This window comes from Eubalaena glacialis, chromosome 20 (genome assembly GCF_028564815.1).
Source record: "Eubalaena glacialis isolate mEubGla1 chromosome 20, mEubGla1.1.hap2.+ XY, whole genome shotgun sequence".
In the NCBI taxonomy this organism is placed as follows: Eukaryota; Metazoa; Chordata; class Mammalia; order Artiodactyla; family Balaenidae; genus Eubalaena; species Eubalaena glacialis.
In genome coordinates, this window is record NC_083735.1 from 24,157,182 (window position 1) to 24,181,425 (window position 24,244).

At 39.7% G+C, this 24,244-nt stretch overlaps 1 protein-coding gene across 1 annotated transcript in view; it reads right to left on the reverse strand.

The window, feature by feature from the left end:
* Positions 1 to 21,071: 21,071 nt before the first annotated feature.
* SARAF (store-operated calcium entry associated regulatory factor) overlaps positions 21,072 to 24,244 on the reverse strand; it is an 18,780-nt gene continuing 15,607 nt past the window's right edge. The window contains exons 5-6 of the mRNA XM_061177281.1: positions 23,692 to 23,846; positions 21,072 to 21,868 (exon numbers count right to left, since the gene is read on the reverse strand). Coding sequence (XP_061033264.1) covers positions 21,843 to 21,868; positions 23,692 to 23,846 — 181 coding nt within the window. The 3' untranslated portion in view covers positions 21,072 to 21,842. The remainder of the gene's footprint in view (positions 21,869 to 23,691; positions 23,847 to 24,244) is intronic.

Genomic DNA, 24,244 nt, shown 5'->3' on the forward strand with positions numbered 1-24,244 from the left:
GCCTCTCCCTTAACCCAGGAATCTATAAAAGATCAATCATGATCTCTTAGTCAGTCCTGATTCTTTACCTGGTTGATCTCCAAGATCACACGCCGGATTCACGGCTATTTGTCACAACTTCACTGCCCAGCCTGAAGGACTCCCAACAGGGAGGAAAGCAGAGGCAGCAGCTCCCCTGCTGGAATGAAGATTGCCTTCTCCACACCACCTCTTATCATTTGTGGCAATAATAAGATTCCAAATAAACTTCTCTCGATGATTAGATGAGACTATCCTACCTCAACTGCAGAAGAATTATGAAAATGTACCTTGTTCGGATTTACAGAGCTGCCTTTGGGCCTGAAACTTGCAGAATGGATCCACTGGAGACATGCTTTTGTACACATGTGAGCACAGGCTTGTTTTAACACAAGTAGAGCATGGAAGCTACTATGCAGACAGGAATAAAACACCATTACTTATTTCAGTAGAGATAGTCTCTGAGGCCCTATCTCAAAGATAAATACAAGTAACCAAAAGAAAAAGGAAAATTATAACACTCAGAATTTTTAGCTACAACCTGTGAAATCCACTCAGGCTACTTAAGCAGAAAAGGAACTTGCTGAAGTATATTAGACAGCCAAGAGAATTCCTGGGAGAGCTAGAAGGCCAGGCACTGAAACTTTGCGGGCAGGAACAACACCCAACCACATTGCAGAGACTTCTGGTGAACCACCCTTGCCGCACGGCTCATTCCTATGGCTCTCAAGGCTGAACGTTCAAAAGCTCACTATCACTTTCCCAAGAAACCAGCCATGTCTCACCACGCTAGTCAAAAGAGCAATTCCACCATGTAGCAGAACTCCTATGCACTCACGAAACCCATGACTAGATTATATTTCTGTTGCTGTTAGGTGTGATATGTGCCTGAGTTCTGGCCAATAGTATGTAGGAAGAAAAGAAGCATACCACTTCTGGGAAGAGCCTGTTAAAACCTCCTACAAATGGTTCTCTCTTGCTTCTTCAACTGCCGGAGTTTCTGAGAGCCCACGTGGAAGTCTGCTGCACCAAGAACTCCGATATCAGACTTTGTTATGAGTGAGAAGCAAGTGTATATTGTGTTTCAGTCCTGAGGAAGAGATTTATCTGATACAGCAGCTACAGTTACCCTAAGGATACCACTCACATTGCTCACTTCTAAATTGTCTTCTATGGGAAAAATCTAGGTTAAACACTGCACCCTCACTGCAAGAAAGCCTGGGGATGCAGGTTTTCTGACATCATTCTTGTGAAAGCAGGATTCTGCATGTGGACAGTTATCAAGATGTAGAGAAAATACTTAGAGCAGTGATAAATGAAGCATGATCCCTACAGAAAGGAACAAATGGTTCACAGAAAATGAAACTTCAGTGGCCAGTAAATATGTGAAAGGATTGTCAATTTTACTACTAATCATGGAAATACAGATTTATACCAAAAATAGAGTATTTCATAGCCAATAGATTGCAAAATGTTCTAAATTTTTCACAAATTGGGTACTGATGTGGAGAAATGGCCCTTTCTCATCACCTTGGTCAAAATGTAAATTATTACAACCATTATGGAGAGCAAAACTGGACATTATATAATAATGTTGAAGTTGTACATGACAACACAACCCAGCAAGTCTGCTTCTAGACATATATCTTATCAATGGAGTGCCTCACACCAACAGATAAATGCTGCAGCCCAGAAGTGACAAGTATTGCTTCTATTCACATACCATTAGCCAGAACTAGTCAGATGCAAGGGAAAAGGGAAAGTATTCCTCCCAAGTGTCCAGAAGGGGGAAGAAAACTGGAGATCACTTAGCACTAGAAATCTCTGCCACACTTTTTCAAAGAATGTCAATGTTGAAGCCTTTCTTGCATGAATCAGCAACAAAAGCCTGACTGCAAGAGCTTCTCACAAAGCAGAGACTTGTCACTGAAGGATTGCAAGAACTTTTGATTGAAACAGAACCCATAGTGGGGTTCCATAGAGGAATGGTTAGCTCTCGAGACTCTGAAACAGAACCCGTAGTGGGGTTCCATAGAGGAATGGTTAGCCCTCGAGACTCTGAAACAGAACCCGTAGTGGGGTTCCATAGAGGAATGGTTAGCCCTCGAGACTCTGAAACAGAAGCCGTAGTTGACCACTCTTCCTGCCTCCTGCTCCTGCTGGAACAGAAGACTCTCCACGCAGTAAGGGTGTGTGTGGAGAGTCCAGGCACAGAGGGAACAGGTGATCTCTCTGAAACTTAACAGAGAAACCCAAGAAACGGAGGGGAGTGTATTCATGGATAGCATTATAGAATCACAGAATGTGCATATTCATGGATAGCATTATAGAATCACAGAATGTGCATATTCATGGATAGCATTATAGAATCACAGAATGTGCATATTCATGGATAGCATTATAGAATCACATATTCACAGATAATATTATAGAATCACAGATCTAACCCCTAGAGTTAGAAGGGGCTTTAATTTCACACCTTCATTTAACAAATGAGACCGAAGTTTGCCGAGGTCACTGATGGAAACAATCACTCTTTTATTTGTTTTTGCTCTTCCATTGCAGCTCTTTCTCTACAGAATTCAGTCATGAGACTATGAGGCTGGCGGGGGGTGGGAGCAAACCAAAGAACAGACCTCAAATTGTGCTCAGAATCCCTTCTTCTCTGTCACTTTGCCCATTGTTTTTGAAGGAAGCATGTACACATGACTTTTTCATCCCTAAGGATGAGTTCTTTGCCAAGAGGTATGTCTGCCCTCACAAAATGAACTCTCAATGGTCTCATTCACTGTCCTCCACCATGTGCGCATCTGTTTGACTTTCAGAGTGGATAAAAGTTGGACTTTCAGGCTAAGACCTTTATGACATGAGAAAAATCCAACTAGCCACCAGTGAACCAACCATTCACCTCTAACTGTACCCTAATGGGAAACAAGTCTCACCTTTCAGCCAAAGTCATGTGTTCCTTGGGTGAAATTCTCTGGAATGCACTGGTTGGTAAAAATATTTACCAATTTAACTTACCCTGGCCCCATCCTTGAGTGGCCCAGCTTGGCAGTGGCCTTGAAGGCAACAGCCCACATTCCCAGTACAGGTACCTAGTACTGGAGGGGGAAGAGCAGCTTTATTCTTAAAGATTGTGGTTGTTTGTTTCCACCTGTCTGGTAGTTCCCTGAAAGACTAGCTCCAAGGGCTTGCCTTTCTTTCAAGAAATTCACAACTTTCCCAGGGCTGAGACTGCTACCTGGAGCGGGGAGAGTGGGTGAGGGACTCATTTGTTAAAAACATTTAAAAGAAAATATATTAGCTGATGCCACCTGGGGCAAGGAATAAACACTGGAATAAACAATAGACAAACTGAAAAGCTTAGGAGGAATGGCTGGGGTATGAAATGCTTTGTAGAATAAGGGCTTTGAAAAGCTCCCACATATTCCTAGGAACCTAGGAGGCTACACACATGTCCAGGGCTGGACATGCATTCGGAAAAGACCTGAGAAAGCTCTGATCTCTCACTTCTGGCCGGTGTTCAGGCTCTGCACAAGCAGGAAATGAAGGATAAAGCAGGGCTGTAAATGCCCTGGCGGAACGCTGAAGACATTACCCAACATACCCAGACCATCTCCAAAGAATAGGAGATTTTTGTTATGGTTCCAGGCCATAACAAAATGTTATAACAGATGTTTAGACATCTCTGTAGAATCACTGGTTGATCATTAAACTAACAGAGCAGAGATTTCATTGGCTACGATGACGAAGAATATAGACTTTATAAAATTAGTCCATAAAAGTCACTAAACAAGCCATAACTCCAACAAGCAGTAACAGAATACGCTAGGTAGTGGGGGAGAATCAGATTAGCAGAGTTACCATGTTCTAATATCCAAAATGTTCAGTTTTCAATTAAAACTTACAAGGTGTGAAAAGAAAGAATAAAGCCAATAAACAGGAAATAAGGAAGTTAATAGAAATTTCCCCTGAGGAAGCCCAGGTTTTGGACTTACTAGACAAAAACATTATATTAACTATTTTAAATATGCTCAAGCAGGCAAAAGAAATTATATACAAAGAAATAAAGGAAACAGAATTATATCTCACCAGATAGAGAATATCAGTAAACACCTAAAAATTATAGAAAGGAACCAAATAGATATTCTGGAGTTAAAAATAAAGTACAATAATGAAATTAAAAATTCAGTATTATCAGTCATTAAGGAACTGCAACTCAAAACCACAATGAGATGCCACTTCACACCCACTAGGATGGCTGTAATTTTTTGAAACTGGGGAATTCCCTGGCGGTCCAGTGGTTAGGACTCTGCACTCTCACTGTTGAGAGCCTGGGTTCAGTCCATGGTCGGGGAACTAAGATCCCACAAGCCACGCAGTGCAGAATACAATAGGATAGAATAAAATAAAATAAAATAATTAGAACCCTTATACATTGTCAGTGGAAATGTAAAATGGTGCAGACACTGTGGAAAACAGTTTGGTGGCTCTTCAGAAAGTTAAACACAGAGTTACCATACAACCCGGCAATTCTTCTCCTAGGTATTACCTAAGAGAACTGAAGAATGTATGTTGGAATAAAAACTGTACACTAGTGTTTAGAGCAACACTATTCATAATAGCCAAAAGTTTCCACCACAAGGTGGAAACAACTCAAATATCATTAACTAAAGAATGAATAAACAAAACGTGGCATATCCATATAATGGAATATTATTCTGCCATTAAAAGGCATGAAGGGGAGGGAGATGCAAGAGGGAAGAGATATGGGAACATATGTATATGTATAACTGATTCACTTTGTTATAAAGCAGAAACTAACACACCATTGTAAAGCAATTGTACTTCAATAAAGATGTTTAAAAAAAAAAAAAAAAAAGGCATGAAGTGCTGATCCGTGCTACATGATGAGCTTTGAAAACTAATGAAAGAAGCCAGACACAAAAGGCCACATATTGACAATTATATGAAATGTCCAGAATAGGGAAATCCACAGAGACAGAAAGCCGAGTGGATGCAGGAAGCTGGTGGGAAGGGAAGACAGGAAGTGACTCTAATGGGCATGGAGTGTTTTTGGAGGGATGAAGATGGTCAGAGTTAGATGGTGGTGATGGTCACAAAGCCTTGCGATGTACTAAAAGCCACCGAATAGTACACATTCAAATGGTGAATTTATGTTACGTGAATTTTATCTCAATTTTTTAAATGTGTGTGTGTGCATGTGCACACACATAGCATAGGATTAAGTTATTCAAACCGTGGTTAGTCCATAAGCTGTATTTGACACCCAGCTCTACCAGCTAGGTGAATGAAAGCAAAACACTTAACCTCTCTAAGTCTCAGTTTCCTGTGTAAAAAATGGGGATAATAATCATGCCTTGCTCATAGTGTTGCTATGAGGATTAAATGAGCTAATGAAAGTAAAGAACATACCATGGGACTAGAACATAGTAAGCACTCAGTAAATAGTGCAAAACATAACTGAATGCACAGAAAATAGATACCTATGCAGAGAGAGAGAGAGAGAGAGAGAGAGAGAGAAAGAGAGAAAGAGACAAGAAAGAAACAGACTCCTACTGCGAAGAATGTGCTAATCAGCCCACAGGAACTTTCTTGTCTTGAAACTTTACTGGTAGGAATTTAGTTTATCATTCTCTTTTAGATTTGCCTGGAATGACTCAGTCCCCTAAAGGCAAAGTACTTGATAAAATGACAAACTGAAGTCATTGAATTAAAATGTCAAGATCCTGTTCATACGCACACACACGCGCACACACACACACACCGCCCTGAGAGCCTGTCTGACATAGCATATTAGTTCCTCTCTAAAACAGCATCAGCAATGACTGAGGAAAGCTATTCATTGCAAGGGAAAGCAAATGTTTTGAATTTCCACTTTGTGCAATGCATTCACCAAAATTACAGCTCCACATAACTTGCAGCCTCTTTGCCCGTACAAATTTTTCCAAGGCCAACTCAAATCTCACCTCGACTGAGCCTTTCTAATCACCCCAGCAGAAGATACTTCGTCTTCCATTGAGCTTCTCAGAAAAAGGAAGGAAGGAAGGAAGGAAAGAAGGAAGGGAGGGAAAGAGGGACGGAAGGAGGGAGGGAGGAAAGATAAAGAAAAGGCACTAATCCAAAAATCCCAATCTCCTACCATAACCTTTGCTTTCACATCACTTTCTCAAGTTTCTCCAATCCCAAGACAAGAGTTCTTTGACCTCATCTATGTCCCCAACACACCGACACTTCCAAACATTTTATCCAGCGTGTCCTTCCTCATCCAGCTGCAATTCCAGGATTTAACACTGCATTTGCAAATACCTGCAACTCCTTGATCTCCTGCTTCCAAATCAAAAGCCTATCTATGCATGGATCCAATAACACCTAACTCCTCTGTGCCTCAACCTGAAACACTAGTTATTGCTGGAGAAAAACCCCAACTAGGCAGAATGGTAAAAGGTCAAATCATAGTGACCAACCTCAAACTTACACTCAACCATGCTGCAAATCTTCCTTTCTCTGCTGAGGACCTCTCCCATTTTTCATGATTTCATACCCCTCCCCTCCACTAAAATTCCGACTTCCTCCTTCCCTTATACCCTCAGCTGATACTCATTCTTCACACTTCATGAAGAGTACAGAGCCCTCCAAGCCAAGTCCCTCGTATTTCAGCCACCAAACCTCCATTTGCAACTACTATCTTCTTTCTCTTTCTGTTATGCAGAGGAAGTGCCTTTCCCTTCATGAAACTCATTTTTCTCCATATCTGCTCTGGACTGAATTTTCTCTCCACTCAGGGTCTGACTGTCCACCCAAGGTGTTAATAAGCCAGGTCTGAGTGATCATGGGGCAGCTGACTCTGGTTTTTCCTTTTGTTTATCTTTATTATGGAAGTTATCACTGATTACTTATATACTTTTTTAACAGAAGAATCTAAGAGAAAGGTGTGATCCATTGTCTTCTAAAAGTTCTGACAGGCTTGGAGATATGGTAATACCTCCCCCCCGACCACTGTCATTTGAGTCAACATTCAGCCCCCATTCCCTTTGGGGACAGGAATAGATACTAAATTCCACCAGCCACGAAACTAGATGGGCCCAAGTCTTGAGGAGATCATATTAAGTGCTACTGAATATAGTAACTACATCTTGACAAGCTGTATAGAGGCTCAAGCCTCTTCCATAGCAGATTTAATTGTCACTAATTTTATAATTTACCTTAATCATAAAAACTGAGTCAGAGAGGTTACCTAATCACCAATCTCTGAAAGAAGAGTGAATTCAAAAGGCATCTGACAGCATTTGAGGGGCTTAGGTGTGGGAGGGTTTACCTCCGGGGAGCCACTTTTCTTGTCAGTGAATCACACAGTCAAATTATAGGAGCAAGTGACAAGAATTCGGCTAGATTCCAGCTCCCGGTGTCAGAAGGTTATTCATCAACCCTACAGCAGGAGCTGTCTGTTTGGCAAGGATGTTGCTTCTAATTAGTACTGCTCCCCGTGGGCCACCCAGCAGGACCTTTATTTTCTCCACAGTTATTAATCAGCTCTCCGGTGTTAACAAGAAGATCAGATCTAGAAGTACGTAAATTCACTCTCGATTCTTTGTCCAAATCACTCAGCAGGCCACCTTACCAGCTCACTAACGAGGTGCCGGCCAACTAACTAGCAAGCTGGCCGACTCCTATTCCTAATGATTACTTCCAAAATGGGATTTTTTACATTGCAAATACATAGGCCAATCCAACACACCGAAATATATAACTTTTCGGCAACTTTCTGATAAAACTTTATCTAAACTAGGCCAAGTTAAAATTGAGTCACTAAATTACAATAAAATTGAAGAAATGCCCAGAATTGAAGAATTCAAATGGGCACAAATTCAACACCTGGGGACTTTACTGTCTGTCCCCAGAGATGGAGCCTTCATCTGTATTCTGTTATCAAAATTTCAACCTTCTGATATTCCTTCCTCTCATAACTTCAAAATAGAATTTATACTCTGAAGCAAGTATTAGATCGAACCTTATGAAACTGCCAATTTTTGATGTTTTTTGACTTATGATCATGGCAATTTCATACAGTTCAACCTAATGCACAGGCCTTTGGAGGGTTTTTGAAGGGGACTGAGTTTTTCAGGCATAAAAATAAATAATCATAGGAACAAAGAGCCCAGAAATAAACCCATGCATATATGGTCAATTAATCTACAACAAAGGAAGCAAGAATATACAATGAGGAAAAGACCATCTCTTCAATAAGTAGTAATGGGAAAACTGGACAACTACATGTAAAAGAATGAAATTAGCACATTTTCTCACACCATATATTGATACAAAGGAAACTCAAAATAAATTAAAGACCTAAATGTAAGACCTGGGAAACCATAAAACTCCTAGAAGAAAACATAGGCAGTAGTCTCCTTGACATCGGTCTTAGCAATATTTTTTTGGCTCTGTCTCCTCAGGTAAGGGAAACAAAAAAAACAAAAATAAATAATTGGACCTAATCAAACTTAAAAGCTTTCACACAGCAAAGAAAACCGTCAACAATATGATATCTTATATAATAGTTTGTATATATAATAGATATTATATACATATAGATTGTATACATATATAATGGATTATAATATTTATTAGGTGGATAGATTGATAGATCTGAAATAGATATAATTTTAAGATCGGATAAACCTGGGTAGTAGATACAAGAATATTTGATATACTTTTCTCCATACTTTTCTCATATTTGATAGTTTTGTAATATATTTTTAAATTAATAACTATTCACAAGAAAATGTAAAACTGATCACTGAGGATGAATTCACTGTTTTGGTCTCTGCCGACATCTGACACAGGAGAGAGAACTAGGCGTCCAGATGTTCCCCACCTGTTCTCCTCACAAAATTCCTATCGTAAGTGATGTCACTAGTAAGAAAACAGCCTAGCACCTGGGATGGGGAGGAAATCAGACTAAGATGTACCTAAGGAAGATGGATATAGTATATATTAGGGCAGAGATTCTCAATACTGTTTCCTCTACACCATATCTGAGGAAGAAAAGTCACATTTGAGAAACACTTCCAAAAGAGTAACCCAGATATTTTTAAATAGCTAAGATTAGCTGTGGGTTATGAGCAGCATCGTAATCTGTTGATTTGTCAGCTATAAGTCCACGTGTTTCTCTTCCTCATATCAGAGGGAACAAAACCTTGACCTAAGGTTTGAAAGAAAGAAGGCACTGACTTTAGGCATCTGACCTCCTAACCAGACTAGACCAGGGAACCAGTCCTATACCTGACCTGGGGCGTGGTTTGTGAGGGCTGGTGACGCCTTCTGGACAGCCTCTGCAGCTTCCTGACTGCTTCCTCTCTCTTTCCCTCCCACAGCTGCTCTGAGAGCCAGTCATCACCCCAAAGGGAGGCCTGGGAGTGGGACATATTAGGGACGCTGAGAAAAGACTGAGGGATTGAAAGAGGTTGCCACTCCCAGTGCTGGAGCCAGTGGTTGGCAGTGGTGGTTGGAAGTGGGGTAGGGAGAGGTGCAGCCAGGAGAGCTGATGTTTCCATCTTTCCTCTCCCTCTCGCTACCTCTTGTGCTATTCTACCAACCCTAGTCATCTACACTCCCCCAGAGCCTACCCTCTAATAGTGTGAAAAGAAAAGAAAGAAGAGGAGTGGCCGCAGGCAGAAAGAAGAGAAGTGAGGGAAACAGAATGGAAGGCAGTAGAGACAGGAGAGAAGGTCCCATGACTGGACCATTTCCCAGGGGCCGTACAGTGAGCTGGGTCGGTGTAGGTAGGGGGATTATCAGATGGGCCAAAACTAGTAGAGGATAGGGAATACACAGGGCAATTTTTCCAAAACACTAATGAAAGCTACTTTTAAAAAAGGAGATTAGATAAGCAACACGGATTTACTGTATAGCCCAAGGAACTATATTAAATATCTTGTAATAACCTACAGTGGAAAATAATCTGAAAAAGAACATATATCTATATATGTATATATATAACTGAATCAGTTTGCTGTACACCTGAAACTAACACAACATTATAAATCAACTATACTTCAATTTTTAAAAATGGAGATTGGGAGGAATTCCCTGGTGGTCCAGTGGTTAGGACACTCCCTGCTTCCACTGCAGGGGGCACGGGCTCTATCCCTGGCCGGGGAACTAGGATCCTGCATGCCCCGTGATGCAGCCAAGAAAAAAAAAAAAGTGGAGATTGGAATCCATACTTTATATGATGCTCATATATTTTTTTCTTTCTTTTAACATCTTTATTGGAGTATAATTGCTTTACAATGTTGTGTTCGTTTCTGCTGTATAATAAAGTGAATCAGCTATAGTATACATATATCCCCATATCCTCTCCCTCCCACCCTCCCTATCCCACCCCTCTAGGTCATCACAAAGCATCAAGTTGATCTCCCTGTGCTATGCAACAGTTTCCCATTAGCTATCTATTTTACATTTGGTAGTGTATATATGTCAATGCTACTCTCTCACTTCGTCCCAGCTTACCCTTCCCCCAACCCCGTGTCCTCAAGTCTGTTCTCTACGTCTGCATATTTATTCCTGCCCTGCCACTAGGTTCATCAGTACCATTTTTTTAGATTCCATCTATATGCGTTATATGCTCACATATTTTTAAGTGAAAGCAAAAGGGGAGTCTTATTTTTAAAAAGCTTGTCTTATTGAAACTCAAAATTTTAGTTAATAGGTGTTTCTGCTGTTCTTGAACAGGCGGTCAGTAATTTGAGGAAATCTGGCCGTTTAAGATCCTAATACTGTGGGACTTCCCTGGCGGTCCAGTGGTTAAGACTCCGTGCTTCCAATGCAGGGGGAGCAGGTTCGATCCCCGGTCGGGGAACTAATATCCCACATGCTGCGTGGTGTGGACAAAAAAAAAAAAAAAAAGATCCTAATACTTGTTCCAGTGGGCCCTGGTCTTAATTCGATCCCACACATACCCCATATTCTGTCTGCCTAAAAAATTTTTTTAAAAATGTTTTCTGTGACTTCTTTGAAATCAAGGTAACCATCAAACCTCTCCATTCCTTCACTATTTTCCCCTCCTATGTCCAAGCTTACAGGGTGAAGCAGGAGAGGAAAGCAAGGAGACAAAACAATTTCAAGTTTCACATTATTATTTCTAGAAGGTAGTATTGTAGTGGAGGCTGACAAGTCCCAAGATCTACAGGGTGGGTTGGCAAGCTGGACACCCATGAGAACCAATGGTATGGTTCCAATCCAAAGACTGGCGGGCTCGAGACCCAGGAAGAACTGATGTTTTGGTTCAAAGGCAGTCAAGGAGAAGGAATTCTCTCTTATTTGTGGGAAGGTCCGCCCTCTTGTTCTAGTCAGGCCTTCAACTGATTATGTGAGGCCCACCTACACTAAGGAGTGCAATCTGCTTTACTGAGGCTACTGATTTAAATGTTAATCTCACCCCAAAACACCCTCACAGAATAATGTTTGTCCAAATATCCGGGTACCCATGGCCCAGTGGAGACATAAATCTAACTATCACAACACTTAAAGATGGAAGCCAGCCAAGAGTGTGTCTTTGTCTATTTCCCACCAGTGCTGCATTTGCCCTACAGAAAATGACAGTAGATCCTTTCATTTCCATGAAATCCATTAACTAACAAATTGTGAATCACTTTACAAATATCAAGTTAAGCAATACTGAACTCATACTAAGAATGTCTATGTAATAAAGAGTCTGACTCCATTTATTATTTTTTTTTTTTATAATTGACTACTGGAGACAAATGCTCCCTGCTTTTTAATTTTATTTATTTATTTATGGCTGTGTTGGATCTTCGTTTCTGTGCGAGGGCTTTCTCTAGTTGTGGCAAGCGGGGGCCACTCTTCATCGCAGTGCACGGGCCTCTCACTATCGCGGCCTCTCTTGTTGCGGAGCACAGGCTCCAGACGCGCAGGCTCAGTAATTGTGGCTCATGGGCCCATTTGCTCCACGGCATGTGGGATCTTCCCAGACCAGGGCTCGAACCCGTGTCCCCTGCATTGGCAGGCAGATTCTCAACCACTGCACCACCAGGGAAGCCCCCGAGTCTGACTCCATTTTTTTTTTTTTTTTAAACATCTTTATTGAAGTATAATTGCTTTACAATGGTGTGTTAGCTTCTGCTTTATAACAAAGTGAATCAGTTATACATATACATATGTTCCCATATCTCTTCCCTCTTGCATCTCCCTCCCTCCCACCCTCCCTATCCCACCCCTCTAGGTGGTCACAAAGCACCAAGCTGATCTCCCTGTGCTATGCGGCTGCTTCCCACTAGCTATCTATTTTACATTTGGTAGTGTATATATGTCCATGCCACTCTCTCACCCTGTCACATCTCACCCCTCCCCCTCCCCATATCCTCAAGTCCATTCTCTAGTAGGTCTGTGTCTTTATTCCCATCTTGCCACTAGGTTCTTCATGACCTTTTTTTTTTTTCCTTAGATTCCATATATATGTGTTAGCATACTGTATTTCTTTTTCTCTTTCTGACTTACTTCACTCTGTATGACAGACTCTAACTCCATCCACCTCATTACAAACACCTCCATTTCATTTCTTTTTATGGCTGAGTAATATTCCATTGTATATATGTGCCACATCTTCTTTATCCATTCATCCGATGATGGACACCTAGGTTGCTTCCAGGTCCTGGCTATTGTAAACAGAGCTGCAATGAATATTTTGGTACATGACTCTTTCTGAATTATGGTTTTCTCAGGGTATATGCCCAGTAGTGGGATTGCTGGGTCGTATGGTAGTTCTATTTTTAGTTTTTTAAGGAACCTCCATACTGTTCTCCATAGTGGCTGTATCAATTTACATTCCCAGCAACTGACTCCATTTTTGATGTCTGACTGCTGACAGCTTTTAAGTCTCACCCCTCCCTCTCCCCCTTGTGTTCCTGGCCCTGCATAGGAGCTCTCACCCCAGCTTCACACCCTAGTCATGATTAAAACTCATTTCAAACCTGCTTGAGAGGCCAGCCCTATTCTCCCAAGACACCTCAATTATGTCAGTAATAAACTTTTTTATACCCTCTTGTGTATGTGAGACAACATCCGTCTTGACATCCAATCCACACTTTGGGTGGACGTCCATGTGCCTCTGCAGGGACCATAACAGCATGTATTTAAAATAATTGATTATGTGTTTGCCACTATATGTGAATCCAGCTGTCAAGATACTACAATAAATAATATTATCAATCTGTTTATTGTCATGATGCTTTTGGAGCTCCCAAGTTCAAAAGAATTCATTCTCCCAGTAAGATTTCCTACTAGCAAAGACTTTCCTGATTAATATGGTTTCGAATAACTGTAGGAAGTAATTTCTCTAATTCATGCCACTGTCCCTCTCTTGCTAGCCAGAGCATATATAGTGGGCTATTGTATGAGAACAAAACTGGTATATGATCAATTGCTTATTCATTCATCCAGTATGAGCTCATTGAATGCCTGCTATAAGATAGACCCTGTTCTGAGCAATGCAAATATAGCATAGAACAATATAGACAAAATCCCTGCCCTTGTGGGACTTCTACTCTAGTGAGAAGAGGTAGAAAAAATAATAATAAAGTATATAATAAGTTAGAAGATAATAAGTGCTATGGGGAAAACATGCAAGAGAGTAAGGAAGATACAAAGTCCTGGGGCAGAAATGGGGAGTTGGAAATTATTTAAAATTTTAAAACAGAGTAGTTTGGTTTTGTTACTGTTGATTAGTAAACATATTTGGTTTTCCATTTCCAGGCCCATGTTAGGATTGTACTTCCCTACCATATTAAAGTTAGGCATGGCCATGTGACCTAGTTAGGCCAACGAAGAGCAGAAATGACACATCATTTCTGGACAGAAGCTTTAAGAATAGTGCGTGATTCTCCACATGCCCTTCCCTCTGCTGCAGCCACAGCAGAAGAACATGCTGAAAGGAAGCTCCTATGCACCAGAATCCCCGAGTAACTCTGATGAACAGAAGCCCCTACTCATTTGATTTAACCCAGTGAAACTAGGGGATTATTTGTTACTGGTCTAACCTAATGGACGCAAGTAGTCAGAGTAGACGTCACTGAGTGACAGATGATGGTGACTTGAACCTGAGTGGCGACAGTGAAAAAGATGAGATGTCATCAGAATCTGGGTTTGTTTTTATGTATAGAAAAGAATTAAGTCCTATGTGACAGAAAATGGGGGACCAGTGACACTGGTTCTAATAGTATGTCAGAAACATCTCATGTGAAAAACAACTGTAGTATAAGCAACCCTCATCTTCCAGTAGCATTCTGGGGGAAGATTATCTATCTAGTAGGTCTACAACAGCATCAACAAATCGCAAAATATTCAAAGTAGAGACTTCACTGCCCACTAACTTTGTATAGTGGAGCGTTACTGCCCTCTAGTGATGAAAGAAAAAAAGGTTTAGAAAAAGCTAGGCAGTGGCCACCAATGCTGCTAAGAAACATACATTTTGAAATTTTGGGCTCTCCTTGTGCCATGACAGGTTACTTCATAAGAATTTTTGATTACGAGATACCATGGGCAATTCTTTTTTTTTTTTCTTAACATCTTTATTGGAGTATAATTGCTTTACATTGTTGTGTTAGTTGCTGCTATGTAACAAAGTGAATCAGCTACACGTATACATATATCACCATATCCCCTCCCCCTTGCGTCTCCCTCCCTCCCACCCTCCCTATCCCACCTCTCTAGGTGGTCACAAAGCACCGAGCTGATCTCCCTGTGCTATGCGGCTGCTGCCCACTAGCTATCTATTTTACATTTGGTAGTGTATATATGTCGAAGCCACTCTCTCACTTCGTCTCAGCTTACCCTTTCCCCACCCCGTGTTCTCAAGTCCATTCTCTACATCTGCGTCTTTATTCCTGTCCTGCCCCTACGTTCTTCAGAACCTTTTTTTTTTTTTTAGATTCCATATATATGTGTTAGCATACGGTGTTTGTTTTTCTCTTTCTGACTTACTTCACTCTGTATGACAGTATCAAAGTCCATCCACCTCACTACAAATAACTCAATTTCGTTTCTTTTTATGACTGAGTAATATTCCATTGTATATATATGCCACATCTTCTTTATCCATTCATCCGATGATGGACACTTAGGTTGCTTCCATGTCCTGGCTATTGTAAATAGAGTTGAAACGAACATTGTGGTACATGACTCTTTTTGAATTATGGTTTTCTCTGGGTATATGCCCAGTAGTGGGACCGCTGTGTCGTATGACACTTCTATTTGTAGTTTTTTAAGGAACCTCCATACTGTTCTCCATAGTGGCTGTATCAATTTACATTCCCACCAACAGTGCAAGAGGGTTCCCTTTTCTCCACACCCTCTCCAGCATTTATTGTTTGTAGACTTTTTGATGATGGCCATTCTGACTGGTGTGAGGTGATACCTCATTGTAGTTTTGATTTGCATTTCTCTAATCATTAGTGATGTTGAGCATCCTTTCATGTGTTTGTTGGCAATCTGTATATCTTCGTGGGAGAAATGTCTGTTTAGGTCTTCTGCCCATTTTTGGTTTGGGTTGTTTGTTTTTTTGATATTGAGCTGCTTGTATATTTTGGAGATTAATCCTTTGTCACTTGCTTCATTTGCAAATATTTTCTCCCATTCTGAGGGTTGTCTTTTTGTCTTCTTTATGGTTTCCTTTGCTGTGCAAAAGTTTTTAAGTTTCATTAGGTCCCATTTGTTTACTTTTGTTTTTATTTCCATTTCTCTAGGAGGTGGGTCAAAAAGGATCTTGCTGTGATTTATGTCATAGAGTGTTCTGCCTATGTCTTCCTCTAAGAGTTTTATAGTGTCTGGCCTTACATTTAGGTCTTTAATCCATTTTGAGTTTAGTTTTGTGTATGGTGTTAGGAGTGTTCTAATTTCATTCTTTTACATGTAGCTGTCCAGTTTTCCCAGCACCACTTATTAAAGAGGCTGTCTTTTCTCCGTTGTATATTCTTGCCTCCTTTATCAAAGATAAGGTGACCATATGTGCATGGGTTTATCTCTGGGCTTCTATCCTGTTCCATTGATCTATATTTCTGTTTTTGTGCCAGTACCATACTGTCTTGATTACTGTAGCTTTGTAGTATAGTCTGAAGTCAGGGAGCCTGATTCTTCCAGCTCCGTTTTTCTTTCTTAAGATTGCTTTGGCTATTTGGGGTCTTTTGTGTTTCCATACAAATTGTGAAATTTTTTGTTCTAGTTCTGTGAAAAATGCCAGTGGTAGTTTGATAGGGATTGCATTGAATCTGTAGATTGCTTTGGGTAGTATAGTCATTTTCACAATGTTGATTCTTCCAATCCAAGAACATGGTATATCTCTCTATCTGTTTGTATCATCTTTAATTTCTTTCATCAGTGTCTTATAGTTTTCTCTCATACAGGTCTTTTGTCTCCTTAGGTAGGTTTATTCCTAGGTATTTTATTCTTTTTGTTGCAATGGTAAATGGGAGTGTTTCCTTAATATCTCTTTCAGATTTTTCATCATTAGTGTATAGGAATGCAAGAGATTTCTGTGCATTAATTTTGTATCCTGCTACTTTACCAAATTAATTGATTAGCTCTAGCAGTTTTTTGGTAGCATCTTTAGGATTCTCTACGTATAGTGTCATGTCGTCTGCAAACAGTGTCAGTTTTACTTCTTCTTTTCTGATTTAGATTCCTCTTATTTCTTTTTCTTCTCTGACTGCTGTGGCTAAAACTTCCAAAACTATGTTGAATAATAGTGGTGAGAGTGGGCAACCTTGCCTTGTTCCTGATCTTAGTGGAAATGGTTTCAGTTTTTCACCATTGAGAATGATATTGGCTGTGGGCTTGTCATATATGGCCTTTATTATGTTGAGGTATATTCCCTCTATGCTCACTTTCTGGAGAGTTTTTATCATAAGTGGGTGTTGATTTTTGTCAAAAGCTTTTTCTGCATCTATTGAGATAATCATATGGTTTTTATCCTTCAATTTGTTAATATGGTGTATCACATTGATTGATTTGTGTATATTGAAGAATCCTTGCATTCCTGGGATAAACCCCACTTGATCATGGTGTATGATCCTTTTAATGTGCTGCTGGATTCTGTTTGCTAGTATTCTGTTGAGGATTTTTGCATCTATGTTCATCAGTGATATTGGCCTGTAGTTTTCTTTTTTTGTAACATCTTTGTCTGGTTTTGGTATCAGGGTGATGGTGGCCTTGTAGAATGAGTTTGGGAGTGTTCCTCCCTTTGCTATATTTTGGAAGAGTTTGAGAAGGACAGGTGTTAGCTCTTCTCCAAATGTTTGATAGAATTCGCCTGTGAAGCCATCTGGTCCTGGGCTTTTGTTTGTTGGAAGATTTTTCATCAGTTTCAGTCACAGTGCTTGTGATTGGTCTATTTATATTTTCTATTTCTTCCTGGTTCAGTCTCAGAAGGTTGTGCTTTTCTAAGAATTTGTCCATTTCTTCCAGGTTGTACATTTTATTGTCATATAGTTGCTTGTGGTAATCTCTCATGATCCTCTGTATTTCTGCAGTGTCAGTTGTTACTTCTCCTTTTTCATTTCTAATTCTGTTGATTTGAGTCTTCTCCCTTTTTTTCCTGATGAGTCTGGCTAATGGTTTATCAATTTTGTTTATCTTCTCAAAGAACCAGCTTTTAGTTTTATTGATCTTTGCTATCATTTCCTTCATTTCTTTTTCATTTATTTCTGATCTGATCTTTATGATTTCTTTCCTTCTGCTAACTTTGGGGGGTTTTTTGTTCTTCTTTCTCTAATTGCTTTAGGTGTAAGGTTAGGTTGTTTATTTGAGGTGTTTCTTGTTTCTTCAGGTAGGATTGTATTGCTATAAACTTCCCTCTTAGAACTGCTTTTCAGGCATCCCATAGGTTTTGGGTCATCGTGTTTTCATTATCATTTGTTTCTAGGTATTTTTTGATTTCCTCTTTGATTTCTTCAGTGATCTCTTGGTTATTTAGTAGTGTATTGTTTAGCCTCCATGTGTTTGTATTTTTTACAGATTTTTTTCCTCTAATGATATCTAGTCTCATAGCATTGTGGTTGGAAAAGATACCTGATACAATTTCAATTTTCTTAAATTTACCAAGGCTTGATTTGTGACCCAAGGTATGATCTATCCTGGAGAATGTTCCATGAGCACTTGAGAAGAAAGTGTATTCTGTTGTTCTGGGATGGAATGTCCTATAAATATCAATTAAGTCCATACTGTATCATTTAAAGCTTGTGTTTCCTTATTTATTTTCATTTTGGATCATCTGTCCATTGGTGAAACTGGGGTGTTAAAGTCCCCTACTATGATTGTGTTACTGTCAATTTCCCCTTTTATGGCTGTTAGCATTTGCCTTATGTATTGAGGTGCTCCTATGTTGGTTGCATAAATATTTACAATTGTTATATCTTCTTCTTGGATTGATCCCTTGATCATTATGTAGTGTCCTTCTTTGTCTCTTGTAATAGTCTTTATTTTAAAGTCTGTTTTGTCTGATATGAGAATTGTCACTCCAGCTTTCTTTTGATTTCCATTTGCATCGAATATCTTTTTCCATCCCCTCACTTTCAGTCTGTATGTGTCCCTAGGTCTGAAGTGGGTCTCTTTTAGACAGCATATACATGAGTCTTGTTTTGTATCCTTTCAGCCAGTCTATGTCTTGGCGGGAGCATTTAACCCATTTACATTTAAGGTAATTATCGATGTGTATGTTCTATTACCATTTTCTTAATTGTTTTGGGTTTGTTATTGTAGGTCTTTTCCTTCTCTTGTGTTTCCTGCCTAGAGAAGTTCCTTTAGCATTTGTTGTAGAGCTGGTCTGGTGGTGCTGAATTCTCTTAGCTTTTGCTTGTCTGTAAAGGTTTTAATTTCTCCGTCGAATCTCAATGAGATCCTTGCTGGGTAATCTTGGTTGTAGGTTTTTCCCTTTCATCACTTTAAATATGTCCTGCCAATCCCTTCTGGCTTGCAGAGTTCCTGCTGAAAGATCAGCTGTTAACCTTATGGGGATTCCCTTGTATGTTATTTGTTGTTTTTCCCTTGCTGCTTTTAATATTTTTTCTTTGTATTTAATTTTTGATAGTTTGATTAGTATGTGTTGGTGTGCTTCTCCTTGGATTTATCCTGTATGGGACTCTCTGTGCTTCCTGGACTTGATTGACTACTTCCTTTCCCATATTAGGGAAGTTTTCAACTATAATCTCTTCAAATATTTTCTCAGTCCCTTTCTATTTCTCTTCTTCTTCTGGGACCCCTATAATTTGAATATTGGTGCGTTTAATGTTGTCCCAGAGGTCTCTGAGACTGTCCTCAATTCTTTTCATTCTTTTTTCTTGTGTTGTTCGTCATTGTTTGTTTGCCGTTTAGTTCTTCTAGGTCTTTGTTAAACGTTTCTTGTATTTTCTCCATTCTGTTTCCAAGATTTTGGATCATCTTTACTATCATTACTCTGAATTCCTTTTCAGGTAGATTGCCTATTTCCTCTTCATTTGTTTGGTCTGGTGGGTTTTTACCTTGTTCCTTCATCTGCTGCATATTTCCCTGTCTTCCTATTTTGCTTCACTTACTGTGTTTGGGGTCTCCTTTTTGCTGGCTGCAGGTTTGTAGTTCCCGTTGTCTTTGGTGTCTGCCCCCATTGTTTTTGGTGTCTGCCCCCAGTGGGTAAGGTTGGTTCAGTGGGTTGTGTAGGCTTCCTGGTGGAGGGGACTGGTGCCTGTGTTCTGGTGGGTGAGGCTGGATCTTGTCTTTCTGGTGGGCAGGACCACGTCCAGTGGTGTGTTCTGGCGTGTCTGTGAACTCATTATCATTTTAGGCGGCCTCTCTGCTAATGGGTGGGGTTGTGTTCCTGTCTTGCCAGTTGTTTGGCATGGGGTGTCCAGCACTGTAGCTTGCTGGTCATTGAATGGAACTGGGTCTTAGCATTGAGACGGAGGTCTCTGGGAGAGCTCTCGCCGATTGATATTACATGGGGCCAGGAGGTCTCTGGTGGTCCAATGTCCTGAACTCGGCTCTCACACCTCAGAGGCTCAGGCCTGACACCCAGCCAGAGCACCAAGACCCTGTCAGCCACACGGCATAGATAACTGTGGTAAAAATCTGACTGGTATCTTGGATATTTCTTTGCTGGGCAATTTATCCCATTCTGTGTAGGTGTAACTAAGCTACAGGCCTCTAGTTTCAAAAATGCAGGCACTTAACAGGATCTGAAGGTGGAGTTTTCAGCCCTCTGATGTCAAAAGGTCACCAAGCCAGATACTTGCACATGCCACCATGAGCAATTCTCTGTCAGGGAAAATACAAGCTGGCACTGCTCTCCAAAATTACCCATAATTTTCAGGAAAGCAAGAATCCTGGGGGGATTCCCTGGCGGTTCAGTGGGCAGCACAGCCAAAACAAACAAAAAAAGCAAGCAAGAATCCTGAAACCCATTGGTTAAGGTACAATGACTACTGTAGGTATAAGAATTAGTAGTATCTACACAGATATAGAGAACAAAATAGTGGTTACTAGTGGAGAGAGGGGAGAGTGGAGGGATAATATCGGGGTAGGGAATTAAGAGGTTCAAACTATTAGGTACAAAATAAGCTACAAGGATATACTGTACAACACAGGGAATAAAACCAATATTTTATAATACCTATAAATGGAGTATAACCTTTAAAGATTGTGACTCACTATATTGTACACCTGTAACATTATTATACAGCAACTGTACTTCAATAAAAGAATTAGTAGTATATGTAGTGATAATAACAACACAAATCTGTTCTTGTCTTTCCTAGCAAAATAATGAAGTTTAATGAGTGTAACTGGGAATTCCTGAATTTAGGTTTTTTGTGTGACCAGTAGCTAAGGCAAGACTACCACAGGAAATTACTGTTTAGGGAGAGAGAACTTCTGCATGAACCCCCTTTCCTTCGGAAAAAAAAAGGTAAAAAAGTCACACGAATTTGTGTCAAGGCTGGTAGAAAGAAAGAATAAAACCCTTTGTTTGTTTTTATTTTTTCTGTCATTTTAATGTAAGATTGACACAGACTGCTACAACATCTGAGATTCCACAGAGAACTACATGCTTCTGTTATTAGAAAACCTTTGCTGAAGCACTTGGACTTTACTTCTTAAAAAAATGAATATGGAGGCTTCAAGCATTTTTGTCAGCACACTGCCATTCACAACAACCTTCTAGATACTTATTTTCTACCTTTTCCTAAAAAGGTAGTTCTCACTTACCAGAACCCCACACACCACGGACAGGTTCAAAGCTCCTGAGCTCAGAAGTGATCAAAACACACAGGGAAGTATAATTAGTAGTCCAAAGTTTGGTTTAAGTGTTTGAAGAACAGCAAACACCCAATAACACATACCAAATAGATTATTATCGCTTCTATGATGTAATGAATCAACAACTAAAACCACCTAAGACTGAAAATTTCTGTACTCAGTGTCTATTGGTATAAAGCCTTCATTCTTAATGCTTCTTATGGCATCACAGGTGTTAGAAATCACACAATACATTCTCAGCATTCTACAGTAGTCATCACTTTCAAAAACTATAATATACATCTGCGTGTTACACAAACATACGATTCTCTACATAAGCATTTTGTCCTATGTCAACTCTTAGCCTCAAATAACAGAATACAAAAAGCTATACAGGACAAAACACCACAGAACTTTTGCATATTCCCTTTCCCCAGTTGTTAGCAAGGGGCACGTTTTATAAGAGAAAGTGATGAAAAATCAGAAGTTTTGCATCCAATGTTTGACCCCAACTTTTTACTTTCTTATCGTCTTCTGGTACCACCGTATCCTAGAATGAGAAGAGTAAATTTTATATTAGTTTTTTAAAATGCATTACAATTGCTTATAAAATTACAACAGTAATACACGTTTATTGTTAGCAAATAGTACGAGACACGAGGGAAGAAGGAGAGAATGAGCTTGTGGACCAGGGCTGCAGGACTCAGTGCATCAACTCCCCACAACAGCCCTTCCAGCCATCCAATCAGCATCAAGTCTGCTAAGCACACACACGCTTGCTGGGAATAACTTTTAGTCAGGAAACCAAAGATGTGTTCTGTGCTGGGGCCAGCATGGTACAGGCAAGACCCAAAGTCTGAGCCAAACAGCAGAGAGACCAGTGGAGCCTAAGCCAGGCCCTGCTACCTCTCACGACTCCAGCGGTAAATAGAAGTATCATGGGGGAGGGTCACGGACTTTTGATGGTAAAGGTTAACTAGGCACCCCCAGCTCCCCCAGGATGCAAACATGCTAACAGACAGGTTACAAGACCACAAGTGTTCCCATCTGGAAACTCAATTTTTCTCAGATCTTCCTGTAGGTTATTTGGTAATGTCTAATGATTTTCTTCACATAAGTCCCATACATTTCTAGTTGATATATACAGTTTCTTACAATTCTTGTTTCCACTGAGAATGAGTTTTCTTTTGTCACATCATGTCCTACGTAGTTACATTTTTATATATCTTGTCAATCATTACCACCTCTTTTTCTCCCCTAAAGCAACCACTATCTTAACATCTAACACCACAGATTAGTTTTGCTTGTTTTTAAACATGTATATTGATAAAACATGAATGTTGCAATCATATTGTACATATTCTTGTGTGTCTGGCTTCTTCCTTTACATCTGATAAATTTATCCACATTATCGCATACAACTATTTACTTATTCTCACTGTTGCACAGTATTCCACTGTATGAATATAACTCAATTTATTCATCCATTTTACTGCTGGAAGATACATGGATTTCTTCCAGTTGAAGGCTATTATGAATAAGGATGCTACAAACATCCTTGTACTTATCTTTAAGTGTAAAAGTGTACGCACTTCTGTTACTACGTATTTGTGAAACTGCTGGATCTTGAGTATGCTTATGTTCAATTTTAGTAGGTAATGCCTAACAGCTTTTCAAAGTGATCATATCAATTCATTCACACCAGCACTATGAGAATTCCACTCTGACATTTTTAAACATATTTAAATATATTTTCTGTCAATTTCAAGAATTATTCATTGTTCTGTAACTTCTTCCCTCTGCTGAAGAAGACAAATCCAACCCGCAGCAATCTATCACTTCCTCATTATCCACTACCTCCAATTCTCTGCTAATTAGCTAGATATTTAACTCCAAATAATTTGTTTTTTTATATCATATCTCTGCTTCTTTACAAAATTTCCTCTTAGCCATTGCAATAAACATATTTTTGACAATGATTTAAAGAATGGCTCAATACATTTTTATTGAGTTTTACCAAATTGAAAAGTTCAACCTTCTACCTAGAAAATTCCCATTTTAGAGCTTAAAGGACCCCTCGAGATAAACCAGAATTAAACATACATGGAAACCAACGTCCAGGAAGGTTTAAGTTAAAACCTTGGTTAGTGACAGACATGAGTCTAAACCAAATTTCTGTTTGAGTTTTAAAGAACAGAAGTGGGAGGAAAGAATGGATCTGAATTATATTTTAATCTCAGTTAACTGTGCAACTAATATTTCTGGTGGGTATACCACATAAAACCATGACTGCTAAATGTATAGTTAATCATCTAAGTTCCAAATTGTTTCTGTACTTTACTGAATAGGAACTTCTTGATTTTTTGCTCTCACCTGATGCTGTTCTGGTTCTTGGCTCTGAGCTTGAACACGCTGGATAGCTTCCTGGGTCTCCACGAAGTGGTGAGTAGGCACGACTATTCCACGTGCTGGAGTATGAGGGAGGGTAGGATGGGTAGTACCACGAGTCAGAAAAGGGTGTTGCTGCTCTATAAAGACAAAAGTGTGTCAGGCATTTTTCTTGTGACTATGATTTTTAAATACCCTCCTATTCCTAAACCATCAGAAAACAATTTTTATCAAGTGTTTTTTCCTCAGTGTTCTGGTATATTAGGATTAACACAAAATAAACACTGTTTTATATTTCTGCCATTCTTATGGTCATTGCTGTGAGGAAAGAAAATGACAGGGAATAAAGGTTCTTTCTTTCTGAATTCGCATTCAAATACAATCTAAACTTAAACCACTATTTAAACTGAAGACATTCCAAAATCTGGTCGCAAGCTCTTTCCACCCTTGCTTCTATCATTCTCCAACCAAACCAGAATGCCAACTGTGCCCCAAATGTTGTGTTCTTTCCTGCCTTCTCAGATGTCGAGTCAACAGT